The sequence below is a fragment of the Manis javanica genome, chromosome 11 (genome assembly GCF_040802235.1).
Source record: "Manis javanica isolate MJ-LG chromosome 11, MJ_LKY, whole genome shotgun sequence".
NCBI lineage: Eukaryota > Metazoa > Chordata > Mammalia > Pholidota > Manidae > Manis > Manis javanica.
This window is the reverse complement of record NC_133166.1, coordinates 65,359,612-65,378,017: the sequence shown is the minus strand read 5'-3', so window position 1 is coordinate 65,378,017 and position 18,406 is coordinate 65,359,612. Positions and strand designations below refer to the sequence as shown.

At 56.0% G+C, this 18,406-nt stretch overlaps 2 protein-coding genes across 16 annotated transcripts; one reads left to right on the top strand and one right to left on the bottom strand.

Moving 5' to 3' along the window:
- Nucleotides 1-710: 710 nt before the first annotated feature.
- Nucleotides 711-10,614, bottom strand: LARGE2 (LARGE xylosyl- and glucuronyltransferase 2). Of its 9 annotated transcripts, none has more exons than XM_073216467.1 (17): nucleotides 10,416-10,614; nucleotides 6,842-10,291; nucleotides 6,271-6,313; nucleotides 6,016-6,177; nucleotides 5,829-5,938; nucleotides 5,447-5,529; nucleotides 5,024-5,147; nucleotides 4,659-4,830; nucleotides 4,430-4,534; nucleotides 3,904-4,016; nucleotides 3,707-3,832; nucleotides 3,448-3,603; nucleotides 3,167-3,327; nucleotides 2,478-2,522; nucleotides 1,980-2,042; nucleotides 1,688-1,883; nucleotides 711-1,422 (listed from the first exon to the last, which is right to left on the bottom strand). In XM_073216467.1, exons 4-17 carry the CDS (start codon nucleotides 6,113-6,115, stop codon nucleotides 1,213-1,215), a joined length of 1,764 nt encoding a protein of 587 aa, XP_073072568.1. In that variant the 5' UTR covers nucleotides 6,116-6,177; nucleotides 6,271-6,313; nucleotides 6,842-10,291; nucleotides 10,416-10,614; the 3' UTR covers nucleotides 711-1,212. The 9 variants fall into 9 exon arrangements, with proteins under 9 accessions (XP_073072568.1, XP_073072562.1, XP_073072566.1 ...); XM_073216461.1 differs by having other exon boundaries at nucleotides 2,478-2,756; nucleotides 10,416-10,613; XM_073216465.1 differs by having other exon boundaries at nucleotides 1,980-2,129; nucleotides 10,416-10,613.
- A 9-nt stretch (nucleotides 10,615-10,623) lies between these two features.
- Nucleotides 10,624-17,258, top strand: PEX16 (peroxisomal biogenesis factor 16). 7 transcript variants are annotated; one of them, XM_017667124.3, is made up of 12 exons: nucleotides 10,624-11,039; nucleotides 11,247-11,282; nucleotides 11,953-12,012; nucleotides 12,137-12,213; nucleotides 12,556-12,689; nucleotides 12,807-12,907; nucleotides 13,698-13,778; nucleotides 13,901-14,053; nucleotides 14,154-14,226; nucleotides 14,357-14,476; nucleotides 16,452-16,516; nucleotides 17,075-17,258. In XM_017667124.3, exons 1-12 carry the CDS (start codon nucleotides 10,928-10,930, stop codon nucleotides 17,131-17,133), a joined length of 1,071 nt encoding a protein of 356 aa, XP_017522613.1. In that variant the 5' UTR covers nucleotides 10,624-10,927; the 3' UTR covers nucleotides 17,134-17,258. The 7 variants fall into 7 exon arrangements, with proteins under 7 accessions (XP_017522613.1, XP_073072591.1, XP_017522614.1 ...); XM_073216490.1 differs by having other exon boundaries at nucleotides 12,786-12,907; XM_073216492.1 differs by having other exon boundaries at nucleotides 10,918-11,039; nucleotides 11,953-11,996; nucleotides 12,786-12,907.
- Nucleotides 17,259-18,406: the final 1,148 nt, after the last annotated feature.

The window sequence follows — 18,406 nt, the reverse complement described above, 5'->3', positions numbered from 1 at the left end:
TTAGGAGACTTTTACCCCAGGGGCAAAAGTCTCTTCAGATAATAGGATGGATGGTGGCCCAAGTACATCTTCCAAACCCTGGGTTCTCCAAATTCCAAGGCTTCTGTTGGATGGAGGCAGCTTTGCTCTGTGTAAATGACTGCGAGCCTCACCCCCACCCTTCAGCTGGGCACCCTTGGCAAGAAACAGGACACCCATAGTCACACTGACTTACAGCCTTTCTCAGAGTCAGCTACCCTCCAGGAGAGGAGGGGGTGGCCCCAGGGAAGATTCTTCTGGCCCTCCCCCAAGAGTAAAAGGGAGGAAGCTGGGGGTTATCCCCTCCAGAGAGCCAGGGTGGAGCTCTTAAAAAATAGCCCTTGTAGAGGGATGGCAGGGCTCCTAAGTTCTGCTTTGCTCCTGCCTCCCTGAGGACCCCATTGTCCCCCACAGCAGCTTGGGCCCTGCACTTGGCCAGGGTCACTGGGCCCTCAGCCCAGGGTAAGCTGTAGTCAGACAGGATAGGACAGGCAGTCAGAAGTCAGCAAGCTCTGAGCAGAAAAGAGCCAGCCAACCCCCAATCCTGTCTCTTGTCCACACCCTTTGTGATTTCAGTCTTGGTAGAACTTGTATTTGGAGTTTTGTGCTTCAAAGTTTTTGTTTTTGTTTGTTTGATTTTTGTTTTGAGCAGGTGGGTGGGGTGGGGTGGGGGGTGAATACAGAGCAGCTGATCAATTTGTATTTATTTATTTTAACATTTTACTAAATAAAGCCAAATAAAGTCTCTCAGCCTCATGATGATGGGTTTGGGGCAGGGGAAGGGTGGACAAGACATATTCCAGTCATCCTCCAGGGGATGGCCAGGCCCTCCAGTGACCCTAGTGATACCAGCACCTCCCAGGGCTTACTGATGCCCTCATGCCCCAAGCCAAGGGGAACATGAAAAAGTGCTTTTAAAACTTTAACTATGAAAAGGGGATGTAGAGCTGGGGATGGTGAAATGAGCCCCAAACCAGTGGGGGCAGAGACTAGACCCCAGGCATAGATAGCAGCAAGGGAAGTCCCTAAAACCCAACTCACAGGTGCTCCACTGCAGCCCTTCCCACAGAGACTTAAATAATTTACATAGCAGGGCTGGTGAGAAGGGCAGCAAGGTTGCCCCAATGTCTTCATGGAGTGTGCACAAGAGCCAAGGCAAAGGGTAAGGGTGAACTGTGCAGGCCCAGCCTAAGGTCAGGTGGGGCTTTGGGGCTGCTGCAGGGCAGTGAGGTATTTGAGGGCAGCAGCCCCATAGTGGCGGGACAAGTCCTGGTGGAACTCATCCTTGAGGGCCTGGAGGCAGTCACGATAGGTAGGGCTGAAGCGGAAGCGAGAGATGTCAAGGCTTGGGGTGTGTGGCAGGTGGATGGTGAAGGCCTCGGGCAGCACCAGGAGCTCATACTCCTGTGGAGGTAGGGGCAGAGGGACAGTCATTGCCTGAGCTTAGGGAAGATGGCAGCTCCAGGGATGGGAGCAGGCTTATTCAGTAGCCCCTGAAAGCCAAAGCAAGGGCCCGGAGGCAGGCAATTTTAGTTTTCGTTCTACAGAAGTGTGGAATTTGTAAAAGGGCTGCCTACTGATACAGTGTGTCACACTGGGCTGGTACAGTGAGCTCCCTGGGCCTGGAGGTGTTCAAACTGAAGTTGGAGGCAGCAAAGTACTCCCTCACCTGTGCATCCAGCTCCATGACATGGGCTACTTTATTCCAGCCAAAGCCCACAAATCGGGGGTCATAGCGGGGACAGTCACGCGGCACCACCACATAGGGCTCATAGTCAGCGGCCCACTGCACACGGTACGGGGCCTGAGCCTCCCGCCAGCGAGCATAGTCTGTGGGTGCGTGGCCCTGGGGCCACTCATGGTACCTGTGGAGCAGGATAGGGCAAGGAGCCAAGCTGAAGCTAGGAGTTCATTGGGGGGCAGAGGGTGACAGAGGGGAGTAGAGCAGTGGCTTCCCCCACCTGAAGGTGTAGAGAGCACCAGCATCCAGCAGGGCCAGCAGGTCCACCTTGGAACTGGGGAAGCTGAAGCGATAGTGCAGGGTCTCAAATGCTGGCACAACCAGAGCTACCTTCCGCCCACTGCGAAGCTCTAGCTGCTCGATGGAGGCCCTGAGGAAGGTGTATTGTGGACAGGAGAGAAAACAGAAGACTGTTTCCAGCTCTGGACCTGGTGATTTGCTTACTTTCTTAGTGGCATAACTTTCCAAGTCAAGCTCACCCTGACCCCCCCTGTAGAAGACAGGCACAAGTGTAGCTGCTATGGGAAGCAGGTTCCAGCCTCCCCTGCTCTCCTGTGGCAGCCCAGAGAAACAATGTGGCCCTCCTGCCCAAATATGAACCCCATTTCAGGGAGAATACTGAGGCCCAGAAAGGAGCTGGGACACACTGCATTGGGTCCTGCAGGTGCCTGCCACCCTGCCACACCCCCCACACACCGTTCCTCTCCCTCAGGCCTACCTGAGGTAGTCATAGAGGGAGTGGGCAGGCAGGAAGTCAATGTCACTGAGGAAGACATACGGCGTGAGGACCTGAGCCAAGGCCACATTGCGAAGCTGGTTGATAGGGTAGAGGGGACCCTCGCGGTAAACCATATGGTAGGCCACGTCCTGCCGGGCAGAGAGCACCACCGAGGCCTCGACGAAATGTAGGAACTGCTGGGCCTCTGCATCTGTCAGGTACAAGGCCAGGCTCATGGGGCCTGGCCAGTGCCTGCACAGTGTTTCCAGCATCTGTAGCCTGGGGTGATGGAGGTGGTCAGCCCAGGGAGGGCTGGAATGCCTCCCCAGGTTAGCTGCTGTGGGCACCCCGGTAAGTGACTTAGCTCCTTCCAAGTACTTTTTGAGCAGGTCTTTCTTAACCTTAACAACTACCCTGACAAAGTGGTTACTCCCTCATTTGACAGATAAGGTAACTGAGGTCCAGGGAGATTAAGACTTGCCCATGGTCTCACAACTATGAAGAGCAGTTCCAGATGCCTGAATGACTCCCAAAGCCCAAGTTTTTTCCACCATACCCAGCGTCTCCAACTTCAGGAACTCCTCAAGCATTAGACAGTGAGAGCTCTTCTACCAAATGAAGCCCTCTTCTCAGAAATTCCCAGTCCCAGCCCAGGCTATGCTCCCTGGGGCTGCCCTCAGTACCCTCACCGGTCCATGGAGAGCTGGGCCACTAGGGTAACATCATTGGGCCTGGGGGGTGGTGGCTCATGGGGCAGGAAGGTGATGTGCACACGGTGCACACTGAGCTGCTGCTGCCGGAACCCAGAGCACGGATCTTGCTCATCGAGCTGTGCCAGGGCCTGCTGCAACTGAGGGGGCCAGGAGAGAGGAGGGGCAGGGCTGGAGCAGGAGGACAGTCCCCAGACAGGGCCAGGTCCCACCCGAGAGAGGAGCAGAGCCTCCCCATGGCAAGGGAAGGTGCTCCTCACCTGCTCAGCCTCAGGTGGGGGTGGGCTGGGGCACCCAAAGAGCTCTCTCCGCAACAGGTTCCCATCATACTCCAGAAAGGTCAGGTAGAGGTTTCGGAAGGATCCTGCGTGCTTATTCTTCACACGCAGCTTCTTTGGTGAGTTCCAGTGGATCACCTGGGGCCCAGGAGAGTGTTGGTGGGGGAATGGGAGCGGGCAGCAGGAGTCCCCATCCTTGGCCCTGCACCACCACCAGCCCCCAGCCCCCTGCCCCACTCACCTTGAGGTCAGACACCTCCAAATAGCAGCGCTCAGCCAGTGTGTGGTCTGACAGCTGCACATTCCAGACACAGGGCAGGGTCTGCACCAGCCCTGGGTGCTCCTTGATTACAGCATTGAAGATGTCCTGGGCAGAGACAGCCATCACTCCTTGGCCCTGGGCCTGCCCCACCTCTCCTTTCAAAGGCTCCCACAGACCTGGTCAGCCAGAGAGGTGGCAGGCAGGGTGAGGAGTTCCCTCATTGCTGTCAGCTTCCACATCTGCTCCCAGCCAGCCTGCCGGAGCCGGTCCAACCACAGGAGAATCACACCTGCCCATGGGGAGAGGTTGTCATGCCCACCTGGGATGACCTAGCTCCTGGAGCCAGCGGTCATAAGGTTTATTTTTTTATTTTTGACTTATTGTTATTATTTGACTGCCGTCAATCCTCTTGGGAGTAAGGGGAGGTACACAGCTTATAGAACATCTCTATGGCCATCTTCTTGCACTTGGTACCCCTAGGGCTGGTAAAATCACCCGTGTTTAATGGATGAGAAAACTTGAGGCTCAGAGGGACCAAGTGATTTGGCCAGTGCCATCCAGCACAATAGCCAAGGTTGGAACTGGCTCTTCTCGCAGTGTTCTTTCCATAGCACTATGCTTCGTAAGGGGCTTCCCAGCACTCTGTGCCCTGCCCAGTGCCTCAGGCCACCCCTCCTGCATGCCCCCCACCACTGTCCCCACCTGTGTTAAATCCCCGGCCCAAGGCAGGCCAGGGCCTATGGTTCCTCCAGAGGTTGCCCAGGTACCAGTTGCTCTGGTTCTCCACAAGACCGATCACCTGCTTGTCTGGGAGGGAGGGCATGAGTGAATTGCCTGAGGCTGCCACAGGACCTTGGCTCAGGGCTAGGCAACAGGGGGCCTGGACAGGCCAGGGAGTGGGGCTGGTGGGATGGGGTCCCAGGCCTCTCACCAGAAAAGTTGGCAAAGAGTGCCCAAAGTTCTGCAATGTCAGAGGTGAAGGTGACATCTGTGTCTAGGACAATGACACGGGCCAGGTCAAGGGGCAGGGCCCCAGGCAGCACTAGCTTCATTAACCCATAGAGGCCAGAGTAGTGCTTGTTGGGGATCCAGGAGATCTGGGTCTGTAGATGGGAAGGACAGGGCATTGAGCACAGCAGAGGAGTGAGCTCCAGAGGGGTGAGGGATTTGAACTTAAGTATGATGTGCCTGGGGATCCTGGCAACTCTAACCTCTCCTTCCTCTGCCCCCTAAACCCTGGGAGGAAGGAGAGGGCTGGGATGGCTGAAAGGTATACAAAAGGGCCAGGGCTCCTGCCTTGAGCTCATCAGCATCATAGAAGCTGACCCCGATAGCCGGTACCATCCATGTGTGGAAGAGTGTCTCCAGGATGTTCCTGGCCACAGCATCAGTCACCAAGTGGAGGTGCAGTGGATTTTTCCTTTGGGAAGGACAGAGGCGGAAAGCTGTAGGCTGTCCAAGGAACAACATGAGACAAGCCCACCCTGAGGGGCTCAGAAGTGAAAGCACCAACTTCTGCAAAGAGCCTTTCCATATCCAGCTCAGGATATTTTTACAACCACCTTCAAGGAAGGAAGGGGACACTGTCAGGAATGGGGGAGCTAGAGCTCTGAGATCCCAGCAGGGAACTCAAGACTTTGCCAGAGACTGTTACCTTACCCACTCTTGACCACCCTGCACCCTTACCCGCCCATGACACACACACACACACGACTGTACCTGTAGAAAAGCATGGACTTCACCAGGGTGACGACCTCTCGACTGGAGTTATGTCCTGCACACACGATGGCCACATGCAAGAGCTGAGGGGTGGGGGAGCACAGAAAGGTCAGCAGCAGCTCCCTGCTCCAGTACATGAGGACCCTTGGTCTATGGCAGTGTAGCCCCACCCCAGCATCAGAGTTAGGGAAGAGTGGTGGTGGCTGCGGGGGTCCAACCCCTCATTTCTGGGGAAACTGAGGCCGAGAGCAGAGCAGGTGAGACCCGAAGCGCTGGTCAGTGCCGGAGCCTGTGCCTGGTAATGTGATTCCCTCAGATGCCCAGAAGGCTGGGCTCGGGGAGCGGCGCCCGAGATTCCCGTCGTCAGGGGCCGCGCACTGACCTCGCATTTGGGCAGCAGCGGCCGCGGAGGCACGCAGTCCGAGCTGTTGTGGCCCCTATGGTCCGCTGGTGGGTCTCCTTCCAGGGCAGCAACCCCATGCGGCCGCCCGTCTGGAGGGACACGTGGCGTCAGCGGACAGGACAAGGATCCCTAAGCACCCCCTCGCCTCCCAGGTCGCAGCGCTCACACTCCGGGTGCCCGCGGAACAGGAAGAATCCAATCAGGAGCAACAGCAGCGAGAGCAGCGCGGCTGCCCCCAGCGCCCGGGGGCGCCCTCGGGGCATCATGGCCACCTGCGGGGGCCCTCAGGGCGGGGAGCGCCCCCGGGCTTCGGGCTCCATCGCCGGCCCTGTGCACGCGGGAAGGGGAGCAGCGGGTCGGCTTCGGACGGCAGGGCCCGACGGCCGCCCGCTCCTCCCTCCCGCACTGAGTCCCACCTCACCTGCTCCAGCGGCTCTAGGACCCCGACTTTACTCTTTCAGAAGCTGGCCCGGGGGCAGGGAAAAGAGGGGTAGAAGGAAAACGGGAATGGAGGCGCAGGCCAGTCCTGTCGGCGAAAGAGCCAGCCCCGCCCCCAACCAGAGTTCAGGTTTCACCTCCGCTTGACTGAACCCGAAGGGGCGGGGAGACCCCTGGGGGTTTGGCCCGCCTCCTTCCCCGGGATCCGACGCCCTCCTCCAGCAGCCGGAGAGGACGGACCCCCGGATACCATGGGACGGCTGGAGGGAGCGGGAGCAACCTCCCAGGAAGGCTCGTTCCCTGCCACCTGCTCTGAGCCCATCCCCCTCTTCCGTGTTCTGGAGCTCCGACTCCTCCCCTTAACCTGCCCCTGAAGGAGGGGTCCGTGACCGCGAGCCCGGGATCAAAGGGATGGCCGGAGTAAGGGGGAAAAGGCTGGAAAGCAGGGCGACGGGGGTTGGAGACACCTGCCCCGAGGACGGGAGGCGGGGCTGGCCGAGACCTGCCCGGTGCTGTGGAGCACCTGGAAACCCCTGCTCCCCCATCTGCTCCACCTCGGCTAAGTCCAGGTGATCCGGCCCGCCTGGCGATGACTCTGGCGCAGCCCAGACAAAGCGTCCTCCTGAAAGTCGCCTCCTGCCCCGGAGCTGGCGAGGGGCCTCAATGACGCCATTGGCCTGGGCCTCCTGGGCAGGGCTGGGGATCCCCAACCCTTGCCTGGACCTGTACAATTGTGCCCGGCCTGGATTTCTTCTTCCTACCTATCCACGTGGAAACCCATAGCAGGCCCCACCTAGACCATGGCCCTGGAGCGAGTGGTGGGCACTTTGGACGGGGAACAAAAAGCAGCCACAGTTGATTGAGCATATACACTCCAGCGCCAGGCCCTCAGTTAACTCCCCTCAGTCCTGTGACATGGGCGTTCCTCCCCACTGCCCCCAGAGATGCAGTGACCGTTTAGGACACCCTCTGGCCCCTTTCCCAGACCCCTGCCAGCCTCTACCCTTCAGGCAAAGCTTCCTGCTGCTCCTCCCTGAGGGTTTCCTGACCAGGGTTTGCCCTTGGTGTTCCCTCTGCCAGAACTCTGCCAAGATTTTCCTATGGCTGGCTCCTCTTTCCACATCCCTTGGGTTGTTTTCTTCCCAGCACTTCTTCAAAGTTGACCTTGTTGACTTGTTTATAGCCTGCTCCCCCACCCCCAGAAGGTAGCTGCTCTGGGACTAGGCCCTGCCTGTCTTGCCCTGTGCTGGGTCCCCAGTGCCCAGCCAGGGCCCAGCACAGACCCAATGCTAAGTATGTGCTGGAAGCCTTCCAGTACCTCGCTGTGCCAGGGGCCCTTTAGCCCAACTTCAGTTATAAAAATAGGGTCCTGAAAGGCCCCAACCCCAAAGGAAGCTGTGGAAAACGGCCCAGGCTGAGACCCTTACAACCCCTCAAATCTCCTCTCCCAAGATGCCAGATGCCTTTTTCTGGAAGATGGGGGTCTGAAGGAAGGTTGGGCTGTGGTCCTTTGGAGGCCAGGGGCAACGTTTGCCATGGAGACTGGTGGCAGCTCCTTGCACATCTAGAGATTAAGAAGAGATAAGGGAAAGCAGGGGCCATCCGGGCCTCTGGAACTTTGAGCCTCCAGGACACCTGACCCTCATCTCTAGGCTGGAGCTGGGGTGGGGGTGGGTGAATCCCTCCCCAAGACCTTTAGTAGAGTATATGGAGTAAATGTGAGGGAGCAGGTATAGTACATAGGGCTTGGCCAGGGGGTCTGTGCCAGGAACTGGGTTTGCAGACCTCACTGTGGTCACTCACAATGCTGACCCTGCACCTTGCTTAACTTAACCCACTCAGGGTAGACTGTAGTGCTGAGATGCCTGCTGGGCCTCTAAGAAGTTCAAGGGTGTTGGGGGAGAAAGGGAAACAGGTGTGGGCATGTGAAAAGGTGCTGGTTGTTTAGGCTTGAGACCCAGTTTGGCCCAGCTCTGTCCAGGCTGTGTGAGCTTAGACAAGTCAGGCCCCCTCTCTGGGCCTCAGTGTCCTCATCTGTACCTGTTGGACTGATCCAGCTTTGTTCCCCTGTGGCTCCAGGCAGAATGAAGGAGGGAGGATCTGGCCCAACCTGCCTAGAGGCCCTTCCGGCCAAGCCAGGTGACCAATTCCAGGCAAGGGCCGGGTAGGGAGGGGCTTCCCTGGGCACCTTCTGCACACACTAGCACTCTTTGTCTCTGGAACCTAATCAGACTCAGGATCTGGATAGGTAATTCAGGCAGCCCTAAAGCTGCCAACCTGGCAGGGCCCATGCTCCTCTCCCAGGCCTGAAGGGAGGGAGGAGAAACAGGCTCCAACCACAGCGGCCCTCATACTGTGTGTGTGGGAGGCTGCTCCTCTGTCCTCCACACCTCTTTCTTCTCCCCAGCACTAGTACTATCAAAACCTCACACCCACCCACCCCTCACTCCCTCCACAGCTTCGGAGGGAGGGGTTGGAGGAATTCCCACTGGTGAGATTTGGGGGACAAGTTCATTAAGACAATGGGGTACAGGGAGGAAGGGGAAAAGAGCCCCACACTGAATGCCCTGAGCCCTGGTCTTAATCCCAGTTGCTAATTTCACTCATGACCAAGTGGCCTCAACTTTTCACTGCTTTTACTTGCTATAGGAGAGAGGGCACTGTCAACTGGAGGCCCTTATCATGGTCTATTTGGCCAATGGCACCCTGTCTAACCTGGGACAAGTCCTTTCCCCTACTTGGGCCTCTTATTCCCCATCTGTGATAAAGTTCACACCAAGCTGGCAAGGTTGCTGGAGGAGTAGAGTATGAGTGAGCCTGTACCCAGGAGGTGGTGAAAGAGGAAGTTGATGATGCCCATGCCATCAGCTCTGTTCTCCAAGACCTTTGCTTTTCTTGAGGCTCCTGGACATATCTCCCTGGGCCATCATTCTGTGGCATGAGTAGGGAGGGCAGCTATGATTCCCCATGCCATATAGAAAAAAAAAACTAAGCTAGGGAGGAGGTGGAGGGAGGCAAGGAGGGCCTTGTGGCTTCCCCATTAGGTATGTTGCCGAAAATGCCTTGATTCTGTGATCAGACTGTGATGGAGAATACTGGAAAACCTGGACTGGATCACTGATGGAAGAACCAAGTGGCACTCGGAGGTCTTGGAGTGTTGAGGTTTTATTTTACACCGGCGGGCTCAGAGGGGAGTAATCTCCCAAGGTCTGAGCCCTAAGCACAAGCAAGGGGAACAATTTATATTATTTTGATGTGTGGCATTTTGGCATTAGCAGGGCAAAAGAAGAGCCCAGAGAAAGAGGGGAGGAGACAGCTGGGGGTGCTCTGCTGACTTTGCCAACGGGAGGAAAAAAGTGGTTTACTGACCCTGACGGCTGTGTTGAATATTTTCCTTATCAAGACTAGACCAAGATTGAAATCTTTTTTTGTTAATTATAGTAAATTGCTAGTATTGGAATCTTGACTGGGCATTCTTAAACGGATCCTTAAATGGAGGGGATTAAGTAAAACAACGTACCATTATTCTCTGGGTACCTAAACCTGCGGGTCAGGTCCCCAACGGCACCGCCCCTCAGCCCACCTATGTCCCGCCCCTTTTCCCACAGCCAATCAGGGGCTGCCTCCTCTGAGTGTTCCACCTCTGTCCGCTCTATCCCGCCGCCGCCCATTCGAGAAAGCTTCCCAGTTTGGGGAGGTATCCGCAGGAGTCTCCCCAACTCTTTGGGAGCAGCTGAGGATCGGGAGGTGCATCCGAGGGCCGAAAAACGCTTTGAGACTGATCCTGGGCTCAAGGACCAAGTCTGCCCTCAAACCATTTTACAAGTGGGGAAACTAGAGGCCCAGGGAAGGGAAACACCCAACCAAGGTCACCCCGAGTTGAGAGCAGAAGTCCCGGCCAGGTTTTCTCCGCGGAGTGGGGAGTGCGGGTTCGCGCTCTTGGAGGACACAGTACACCTGGGAGCCGGGGCCGAAGCCAGGGTTACAGGTCAAGTTGATGGAGGCTGTGTGGGAGAGAGAGTGGACTGGTTAGTTTCCCCAGCACTAGCTTTGTACCTTACGTGAGAGGAGGCAACTGGCTGAAGGCACGCCTGCCGAGACACAGACCGGGAGTCCTCAGTCTCTTACCGGTCCTTCCGAAATGTGAACAAGGTTCCTTTAGGCGGGCTACCTCCCAGCCCTTTAAAGTCCGGGCCTTCTGTTCGAGCCTCTCGGCGTTCTATTAAAAAAACTAAGCTTCTATTCCCTGCTCTAGAATGAATTTAAGACTACTGCGGGAGCGCTCTTGGAGCTGTTAACTGCGCAAGCGCGAGGGTGGCCAAACCGGAAGGCGGAAGAACCCGGCTCAGTCAGCGTTAGTGGATCAGGAGGAGAGTGTGTTAGCCAGACCTAGACCTGAAGGAGCAGGGAGGGCGGGATTAGGCCCGCAGTTGCTAAGCGCTACCCCTAAATGGGAGGTGACTTAAGAAATGGGGTGAAGGGTGGTTCAATGGCCGTTCACCTCACCATCCTTCTGGCTCACGGAAGTTAACCAACGGAGAGGCGGGTCTAGGGCCGGAAGGAGGAAGGAGGGCTCAGGCAACAAGGCGCTGCAGCCAGTCGTAGTGTCGGGCTGTGAATCTGTTGGTTTCGAGGCCGGGATGGAGAAGCTGCGGCTCCTGGGCCTTCGCTATCAGGAGTACGTGACTCGTCACCCGGCCGCCACGGCTCAGCTGGAGACGGCAGTGCGGGGCCTCAGTTACCTGCTAGCAGGTGCCACCCTGACCTTTGACCCATCCCTTCGGGGCTCTGACCTCTGACCCCACGGGCCCCCTTCCCTTTGGAATTAGGGTGGTGATGGCTGTGCTTGGGAAGTTCCTTCCAGGTTCTCATAGGACCTAGGGAGGGGACGTCCGATGACCTGAAGCCTCAGGGTGAGACAAATGTTCACCGATGCCTCGTTCTGTGCCTTCTCCCCAGGTCGCTTCACCGACTCCCACGAGCTGTCAGAGCTGGGTGAGCTGGGCACTGGGGTGGCTGGGGGGCGGGAAGGACCAGGAGGGCTTCCAGAAGGGGTGACTACCCTGGCTCGCGGTTCTAGGCCTCCCGTTAAATCGTTCTGTGTTGTGCTGTGTTGTGATGGAGTCAAAGGCCCAGCGTCTACTCTCTTGGGCCCTCCATGTCTCCATAGTCCCATGTCTCCATAGTCGAGAGACAAGTCTGGAGGTCTTGACTGGCCAGGAGGCTGGGCCAAGCACCTTTTCTGCCTTTGCTCAGTTGATCGATCCTATGGTCATATGAGGTGGGTCCTATTATTGTTCTAAGTGTCCATTTAAAGGAACAGAAGTTCATGAGATTAGGGCGCAGCCACTGATGATCCCTGAACCAGGATTCAAATCTAGACCTCCCAGACTACAGGATCCCCAGACTGTAAAGGCCTCAGTAGTATTTGCCCCATGAGTATTGGACATGACAGTCTTGAAAGGTTGAATTGGGTTTTGAAAGGTAGGGATGGAGTAGACTTTCAGAGACAGTCTGCAGAGAGAGCAAAGGCCAGGAGGTGAGACCACACATCCATGGCCGTGTAGAGCATGATGGGCCATTCTGGGCAGCTGGATGATCAGTGATATCCAGCAGGGCAGTAGCTGGTTTGTCACTGAGATCAGACCATCCTTTCTTGTTCCAGCTGCCCACAGGAGATCATATTGGGGAGCATGGAGCTCTGAGCAAGTGAGCGGGGAGGCAGGTTGGTTTCCACATAGTCTGTGGGTGGCTGAGCACAGTAGGTCACAGGTGATCCCTGCAGCCCTGGGGAGTTGGGGGTTACAGGCTGCAGAGCCAGCCTCTCAAGGCCACACTCCACCCCTCAGTGTACTCCGCCTCTAACCTGCTTGTGCTGCTCAATGACGGGATCCTGCGGAAGGAGCTTCGGAAAAAGTTGCCTGTGGTGAGAATTCTGTCAGAAACTGAGTGGGAAGCACAGGACTTGTGAATGAAATAGTAACAACTAGCCCATGTGGGTAGCACATGCTGTGGTCTCATAGGTATAGATATGCCTATCTTTCAGGCCATCTCATCAGGTGAAGTGTCAAGGTGCTCATGTCCCCATCGCAAATGAAGAGACTGAGTTTCAGAGAGGTAGAGTAGACTGTCTTGGGAGAGCTCAAGCTTACACATTTAGTCTCAGAAAGAGGGCAATCCCTATCTCCTATCAGAGGAGTCCCCTGGGGGGATGGGGGCTAGGACTAGGGGGAGCTCCTCCTGACTTCTTGGCCTGGGATTCTTGCAGTCACTGTCCCAGCAGAAGCTGCTGATGTGGCTGAGTGTGCTGGAGTGCGTGGAGGTGTTCATGGAGATGGGGACTGCCAAGGTGTGGGGCGAAGTGGGCAAGTGGCTCGCCATCGCCCTCATCCAGCTGGCCAAGTATGTGTGGACTGTGGAGGGTAGGCCCTGGGTGGGGGTGACCAAGACCAGCTGTACAGGTGGTGTTCAGCAGAACACCCCCAACCCCTGCCCCAGCCTGCTGTATTCTCAACCCAGGTGTGTACTACGGATGTTTCTGCTGATCTGGTTCAAAGCTGGCCTCCAGACCTCACCCCCCATCATTCCACTGGACAGGGACACCCAGGCACACTCACTGAGTAAGCTGCTTCCGGGCTCTGGAGTGGAAGGGGCATGGGACTAAATTGTGGACTTAGAGCTGACTGACTTGAATACAGTGTTGTCCATTTATGGAGCACATCTATCCCCATCAGCCCATTTTTTTTGTTCTCATCACCCTTTATTTTACAGAGAAGAAGAAGATAGATTAGGTTAGGGGCAGAATCAGAACTTGAACTCAGGACTTCTGATGTCAGAGTCCTCTTTCTTTTGGGTGGGCAGCAGGAAGAAGGGACAGAGCATCAGCAGGCGACAAAGGTCCTACTGTCCTTCTCTCTGGGCTTTATTTTGTATCAAACCACAGCTTCATGAGGGAGGGCACCCAGCAAATATGTCCCTTCAGGGCTCAGGACCCATCTCATAGTGGCCTCTGGGTCTCACTCTCCTGGCCTTGAGTGGGGGCAGTTCTTTGCTTCTCCTCATGGTTATGGACAGCAGAGATCTGAGAGGACATGGCTCCTATGGTACTATGGTGTCCATAGAGGTGTTTGGGCTGGGCTTTCCTACTTTGCTTCAGGCCCTGGAGAAGCCAGGATTCTTGGCTGGCTGACCTGCCACTGGTGCTGCTGACCTTCCCACAGGCCAGGGAGGGCTGTAGAATGTTCCAATGTTGAGCCACAACCTCTGGCTACAGTGTCCTTGACTCAGCTGCTGCCTCAGCACAAGCTCATGCACCCCTTAGCCCATGAACATTCACTGCACACATGTTCTTTTAGGTTTTGCTGGAAACATAATCCTCTGACAGTGGGTCGTTCTGTCTGTCCCTGCTAGATGGTGACCGCAGCCCTGGCAGCCAGGATCAGTCATACGTGGGGAAACGTTCCAACCGAGTAGTGCGAACCCTCCAGAATAGTAAGTACAGGGTGTAGCTGGACTGGGCCCTGAGGGCCTGGCTTTCACTGCTGCCAGTCTCCTGCCCCAGCTTGCACCCTTACCCCACCCCAGTTTGCTCATCTGCTGGCCTTGTGTTCTAGCTCCGTCCCTGCACTCAAGGCACTGGGGAGCCCCCCAGCAGTGGGAGGGACGACGGCAGCAGCGCCATGAGGAGCTGAGTGTCACCCCCACCCCACTGGGGCTGCAGGAGACCATCGCAGAGTCCCTGTATATTGCCAGGCCCCTGCTGCACTGTATCCTTACCATGGGGTGGGGCCAGCATTGGGTGGGAACAGATGTGGGGTGGGGGAGTGGGCCATGTGCTGGAGACATCCTTGACACCTTGGCCATCAGTGCTTAGCCTGGGCCTATGGGGTCAGCGGTCGTGGGCACCCTGGCTCCTATCTGGTGTTGTGGATGTGACCAGGTGAGCCTGAGCCTGCCTGGAGGCTCCTCGCCCTTCACCAGTTTGTGCTGCAGGCCTGTCCTCACCTGGGCAGGCAGGGGCCCCTGCTTCTCCTGTTGTTGGCCCTCACCATGTCCCCTCCTACCCCCAGCCTGAGCCTCCTGGGTGACAGGAAGGGCCTGACCCGGAGGGAGCAGCTGGAGCTGCGGCGCCGGACTATCCTACTGCTCTACTACCTGCTGCGCTCCCCATTCTATGACCACTTCTCTGAGTAAGGACCCAGCCCCTGTGGAGGGATGGCGTGGCCCACCCTCAGCCTGAGGGAGGGAACAGGGTGGGGCACTGGTTCTCCAACCCCTGTCCATGCCTGTTCCTTCCCCGCTTCTTCCTCATCCACAGTTCACTGAGCACCCACTGTGTGTGGTTCTGTGGTACAGCCACACCCTTATTTACTGGGGGCCAGGCCAGCCTGCCCTCAAAGCTCCCGAGGCCATCAGCCCATGTTCAGGAGCTTATGCGTTTGTTGGCAGCAGACACACCAAGGACAGGGCTGCGGGGGCTGGTGATGCATGCAGACTTCCCACACCCTCTGGCTGATCTGCACATCTTGCTGTCAAAGAGTTTGGGTTATCTCCACTGCTCAGACAAGGCACTTGAGACTCAGAGAGGTTGGATGGCTTTGTTTAAACTGCCAGGGTCAAAATCAGATCCCACATGCATGTTCTCTGCTGGCCTGTCTCTACTTTGCCCAGCCCTTAGTGTGTCACCTGTGAGGGAGAGAGCTCTCTGCCTCAGACAGACACAGAGAGGCCTCCTGGAGGCAGGTGGGAGCTGGTTTGGGCCAAGTCTCCCAAAGGCCTGCCTGGGTGACAGGTCAGACCCAGATCTGAGGAGAGGTCTCTGTACGGTGACTGGGTCTCAGCAAGTACGCTGCTTAAAGACTGGAGTATTAACTAGAATTGCATTGAACATTATGGCCATACAATCTGTTTTTTTCTGAGGCAACAGAAAGCAAACAGGTCATATTTAATACCACCCCAGTGAACATAATTGCCTGGAGTTCCTATTTTCAGATAAGTTCAAAAGCTCATAAGGTACTAATCTTATTCCATATTCCAGAGAAAACATCCCAGATACTTAAATGAATCATATGACCTCTCCCCACAAATCACTTGTACTTTACAGAGGAAACATTGTCACCCCAGTAACTCAGGGAACTAAGGAATTCTGAGGTGACAGAATTGCAGAGGTGACTCCCAGGCTGCAAGCCTTTAGGATGGCTCACTCTCCTGCTGACCTGACCAACCTAGCACCCTTAAGGCAAAGGTCCAGACTGAGAAGCATCTAGAAACCTGTCAGAGAAATTCCTTGTTTCCCCTGAGGACAGGGAGCAGGGTGCTGAGGAACTATGGGATGCCATCTGTGAAGGAGCAGTCTTCTGTTCCCCTTTTCTTACTGTCAGAGGGAGAGGATTATCTCTGGAGCTAGGCTGCCTTTCAGCTGTGTGACCTTGGGCAGGTTGTTGAACGCCTCTGTGCTTTGTTTCCTAACCCATAAAATGGGGACGTAATAGTACCCACCTACCAGGCCTGTTATAGGGGTTAAATGGCTTACTGCATATGACAGTACCTGGCAGAGTAAGCACTTAAAGCACGTCACATTGCATCATCATTTTCTTCTCAAATCATCATCATCTCACTGTGGGTTCTTCTGTAGAAAACCCATTTTCTTAGAGAAAAGGGAGGCCCTTACCCCTTCCTCTGAGCCAAAAGCATGCCCTCCTCAGGCTGTGTCTCCCTCTGGAACCCTGACAACTCTCAGCATTGGCATGTGAGGTTTCGGTGTGGTTCAGCAATTTTCCCAGACTTGGGCTCTCAAGGAGAGCAGGGTGGGGCTGTCCTCCCCTCTGGGCCCTCATGCTCCCTGCACTGGCCCTGCCCTCTGCATGACCCTCCATAGGCATGTGTTGGCTCAGTGGAAGGAAGGGCAGGCATGGGGGAGAGATGGGAGGAGGCGTCTGTGATGGGGTGTTGTAAGCCCCAGCACCCCAGGCCTGTGGCTAGGGAAGGCAGGATCAGAGCTCCACCAGAGGTCTCGGCCTTTGGCGTCAGGGTCTCTCCTAGTGGCAGAGTGTCACGGATGCACTACCTTTTAGTCACATGGTCACAGAAGGCTTTTCAGCACCCTCACTCGCAGGGACTCAGGCCCCTTACCCAGCCTGCTCCCTGTTTACCTCCTCTTTGCAGGGCCAGGATCCTCTTCCTACTCCAGCTGCTGGCAGACCACGTCCCGGGCATTGGCCTGGTCACAAGTAAGCATGAGCAGGGGCATGATGATGACTGAGTGTCACAGATCTTGTGCATGGCCCTTTCTCCCTCTTTTCTCTTTGTCTCCTTGTAATCCTTGTGATTTGATTCTTGGCACAGTTGGGTGAGGAAGCTCTATGGTCAGGTTCCTGAGTGTGGGCCTGGCTGGCCCATAGAGCCTCATGCGTGGCTGGAAGGAGGGTATCCATTGTGGGCAGTTAGACCACACTGTCCTTCCTCTGTATCCTGGAGAAGTAGGAGACCTACTAGACTGTTTAGAGCCCTGCCTCAATGGAGAGCTGCTAGATCAGGGCTGTCAGCATCTATGGCTGGACAAACTAAGTGGCTTCTCCAAGCCTGAGTCCTTGTCTGTAAATGGGGACAAAGGTCACTGCCATTGCTCTCCTGCTAGTGGTGAAGAGGTGGGAGAGTAGGTTAGGTTCCTGGCTGTGTGGATGTGAGTTTATTTGAGTGGCAGTGGCTAAGGACGGCCATGGATAGAACAGAACCAGACTGGAGTCTGGCCCTCAACCCTGACCTTGTTCCCCTCTCTCTCATTGCAGGGCCGCTCATGGATTACTTGCCTACCTGGCAGAAAATTTATTTCTACAGTTGGGGCTGACAAGACATCCTGGGAGTGAGGTGTGGGGAGGGGTGGGATAGTGTGCTTTGCTGCTATGGGCAGGGGTACCTTAGCCCTTTAGTGCCCTGGGCCCCTCTGCCCTAATAAAACTGTCTTTGTCAGTGTCCAAGCATGTGGCCTCTGCGTGCCCAGGATGCCTGGCACCCCTACGCTAGCCAGGCTCTGCACACTGGTTGCCACCAGAGCTCCCTAGCACTTCTTGGCTTTGTACCCTCCAGTGATGGAGCAGCCTGTGCCTTGCCACTGGGCTGACTAACCTTCACTAGGACTGGGACCCAGGCTTCTCTAGCCACAAAGAAGGCTGGGATTTAACCTTATCGAGCATGGAAAGCTGCGTGTCATAGCAGCTGCGGGATTAAATTCCACTGCTCTGTCACTGGTCCCTTTTGATGGCAAATAAGGCTGAACCTGGGCAATGGATCTTCTGGCTAGAGCCTCTGGTCCTTCCTCCTACAGGGCCGTGCTGCCCAAGGCTCCAGGAATGGGGGCCAGCTCAGTGTGGAGTGGCATCTCAAGCCCTAAACTCCTAGTTGAGAGCAGGCTTTTCTCTCATAAGAAAAGAAAGACAGGCTAGCTGGAGAGGAGGAGAGCCTGAGGCTCTGGGAGAAAGGTGCAGGTTTGGGGTACAAATTGGGGTTTCAACACTGTCCCTGGCTGGCTCGCCAGTGGCCAAATCTGCCTGAAGCCATTAATACCACTGGGGAGGGAAGAGGGCCCTAGATCTGGTGCCCTCAGGCTGGTTTTTCCCCTTCCTGAACCTCTGTCCCTGCTCCCTTTGCCCTGTGAGCAGACACTCTTCTGCTAGGATTTCTAGCCAGATGGGTGGTCCCTGAAGCTCTGAGAGGGCTGCACCTGCACAGCATCCACTCCTGGGCACCCTGGGTAGAGGGCCAGCCTGGGAGGCAGCCTCCTGCTTTGCCCAAGTGCCTCTGAGAAGATCCTGGGCCAGCAAGGAATCTTCGGGTCATCACAGCTTGAGGCCCTTGGCTTCAATTGAGTCTAAAAAGCATTGCCTGGGCCCTTGCTCTGTAGTGGCTCTGCCTCATGCCGTGTGCCAAGAAACGAGAAATGCACAGTCCCCTGCTGCTGTGCTCTCACTGACCAGTGGAGACTATGTGTAAATATGTGAATGTTGCACATCCCTGCAGTGGGCAAAAGTGGATACCGAAGGTAGTCTCTGTTGCAGGTGGGCAAGCAGGGGTGCTTGCTTGACTAGACTGATGAGGGTGCACTGGTCAGGGAAGCCTCCATT

Excerpts from the sequence above, each read along its gene's own strand:
- LARGE2 (XM_073216459.1), bottom strand. The coding sequence starts at position 6,115 with ATGATGCCCCGAGGGCGCCCCCGGGCGCTGGGGGCAGCCGCGCTGCTC. Across the intron at positions 5,939-6,015 it reads GTTCCGCGGGCACCCGGAGT|ACGGGCGGCCGCATGGGGTT; the intron begins GTGAGCGCTGCG and ends GTGTCCCTCCAG. Across the intron at positions 3,604-3,706 it reads TGGAGGTGTCTGACCTCAAG|GTGATCCACTGGAACTCACC; the intron begins GTGAGTGGGGCA and ends CCTGGGCCCCAG.
- PEX16 (XM_073216490.1), top strand. The coding sequence starts at position 10,928 with ATGGAGAAGCTGCGGCTCCTGGGCCTTCGCTATCAGGAGTACGTGACT. Across the intron at positions 12,214-12,555 it reads TTCGGAAAAAGTTGCCTGTG|TCACTGTCCCAGCAGAAGCT; the intron begins GTGAGAATTCTG and ends GGATTCTTGCAG. Across the intron at positions 14,227-14,356 it reads GGTGTTGTGGATGTGACCAG|CCTGAGCCTCCTGGGTGACA; the intron begins GTGAGCCTGAGC and ends TCCTACCCCCAG.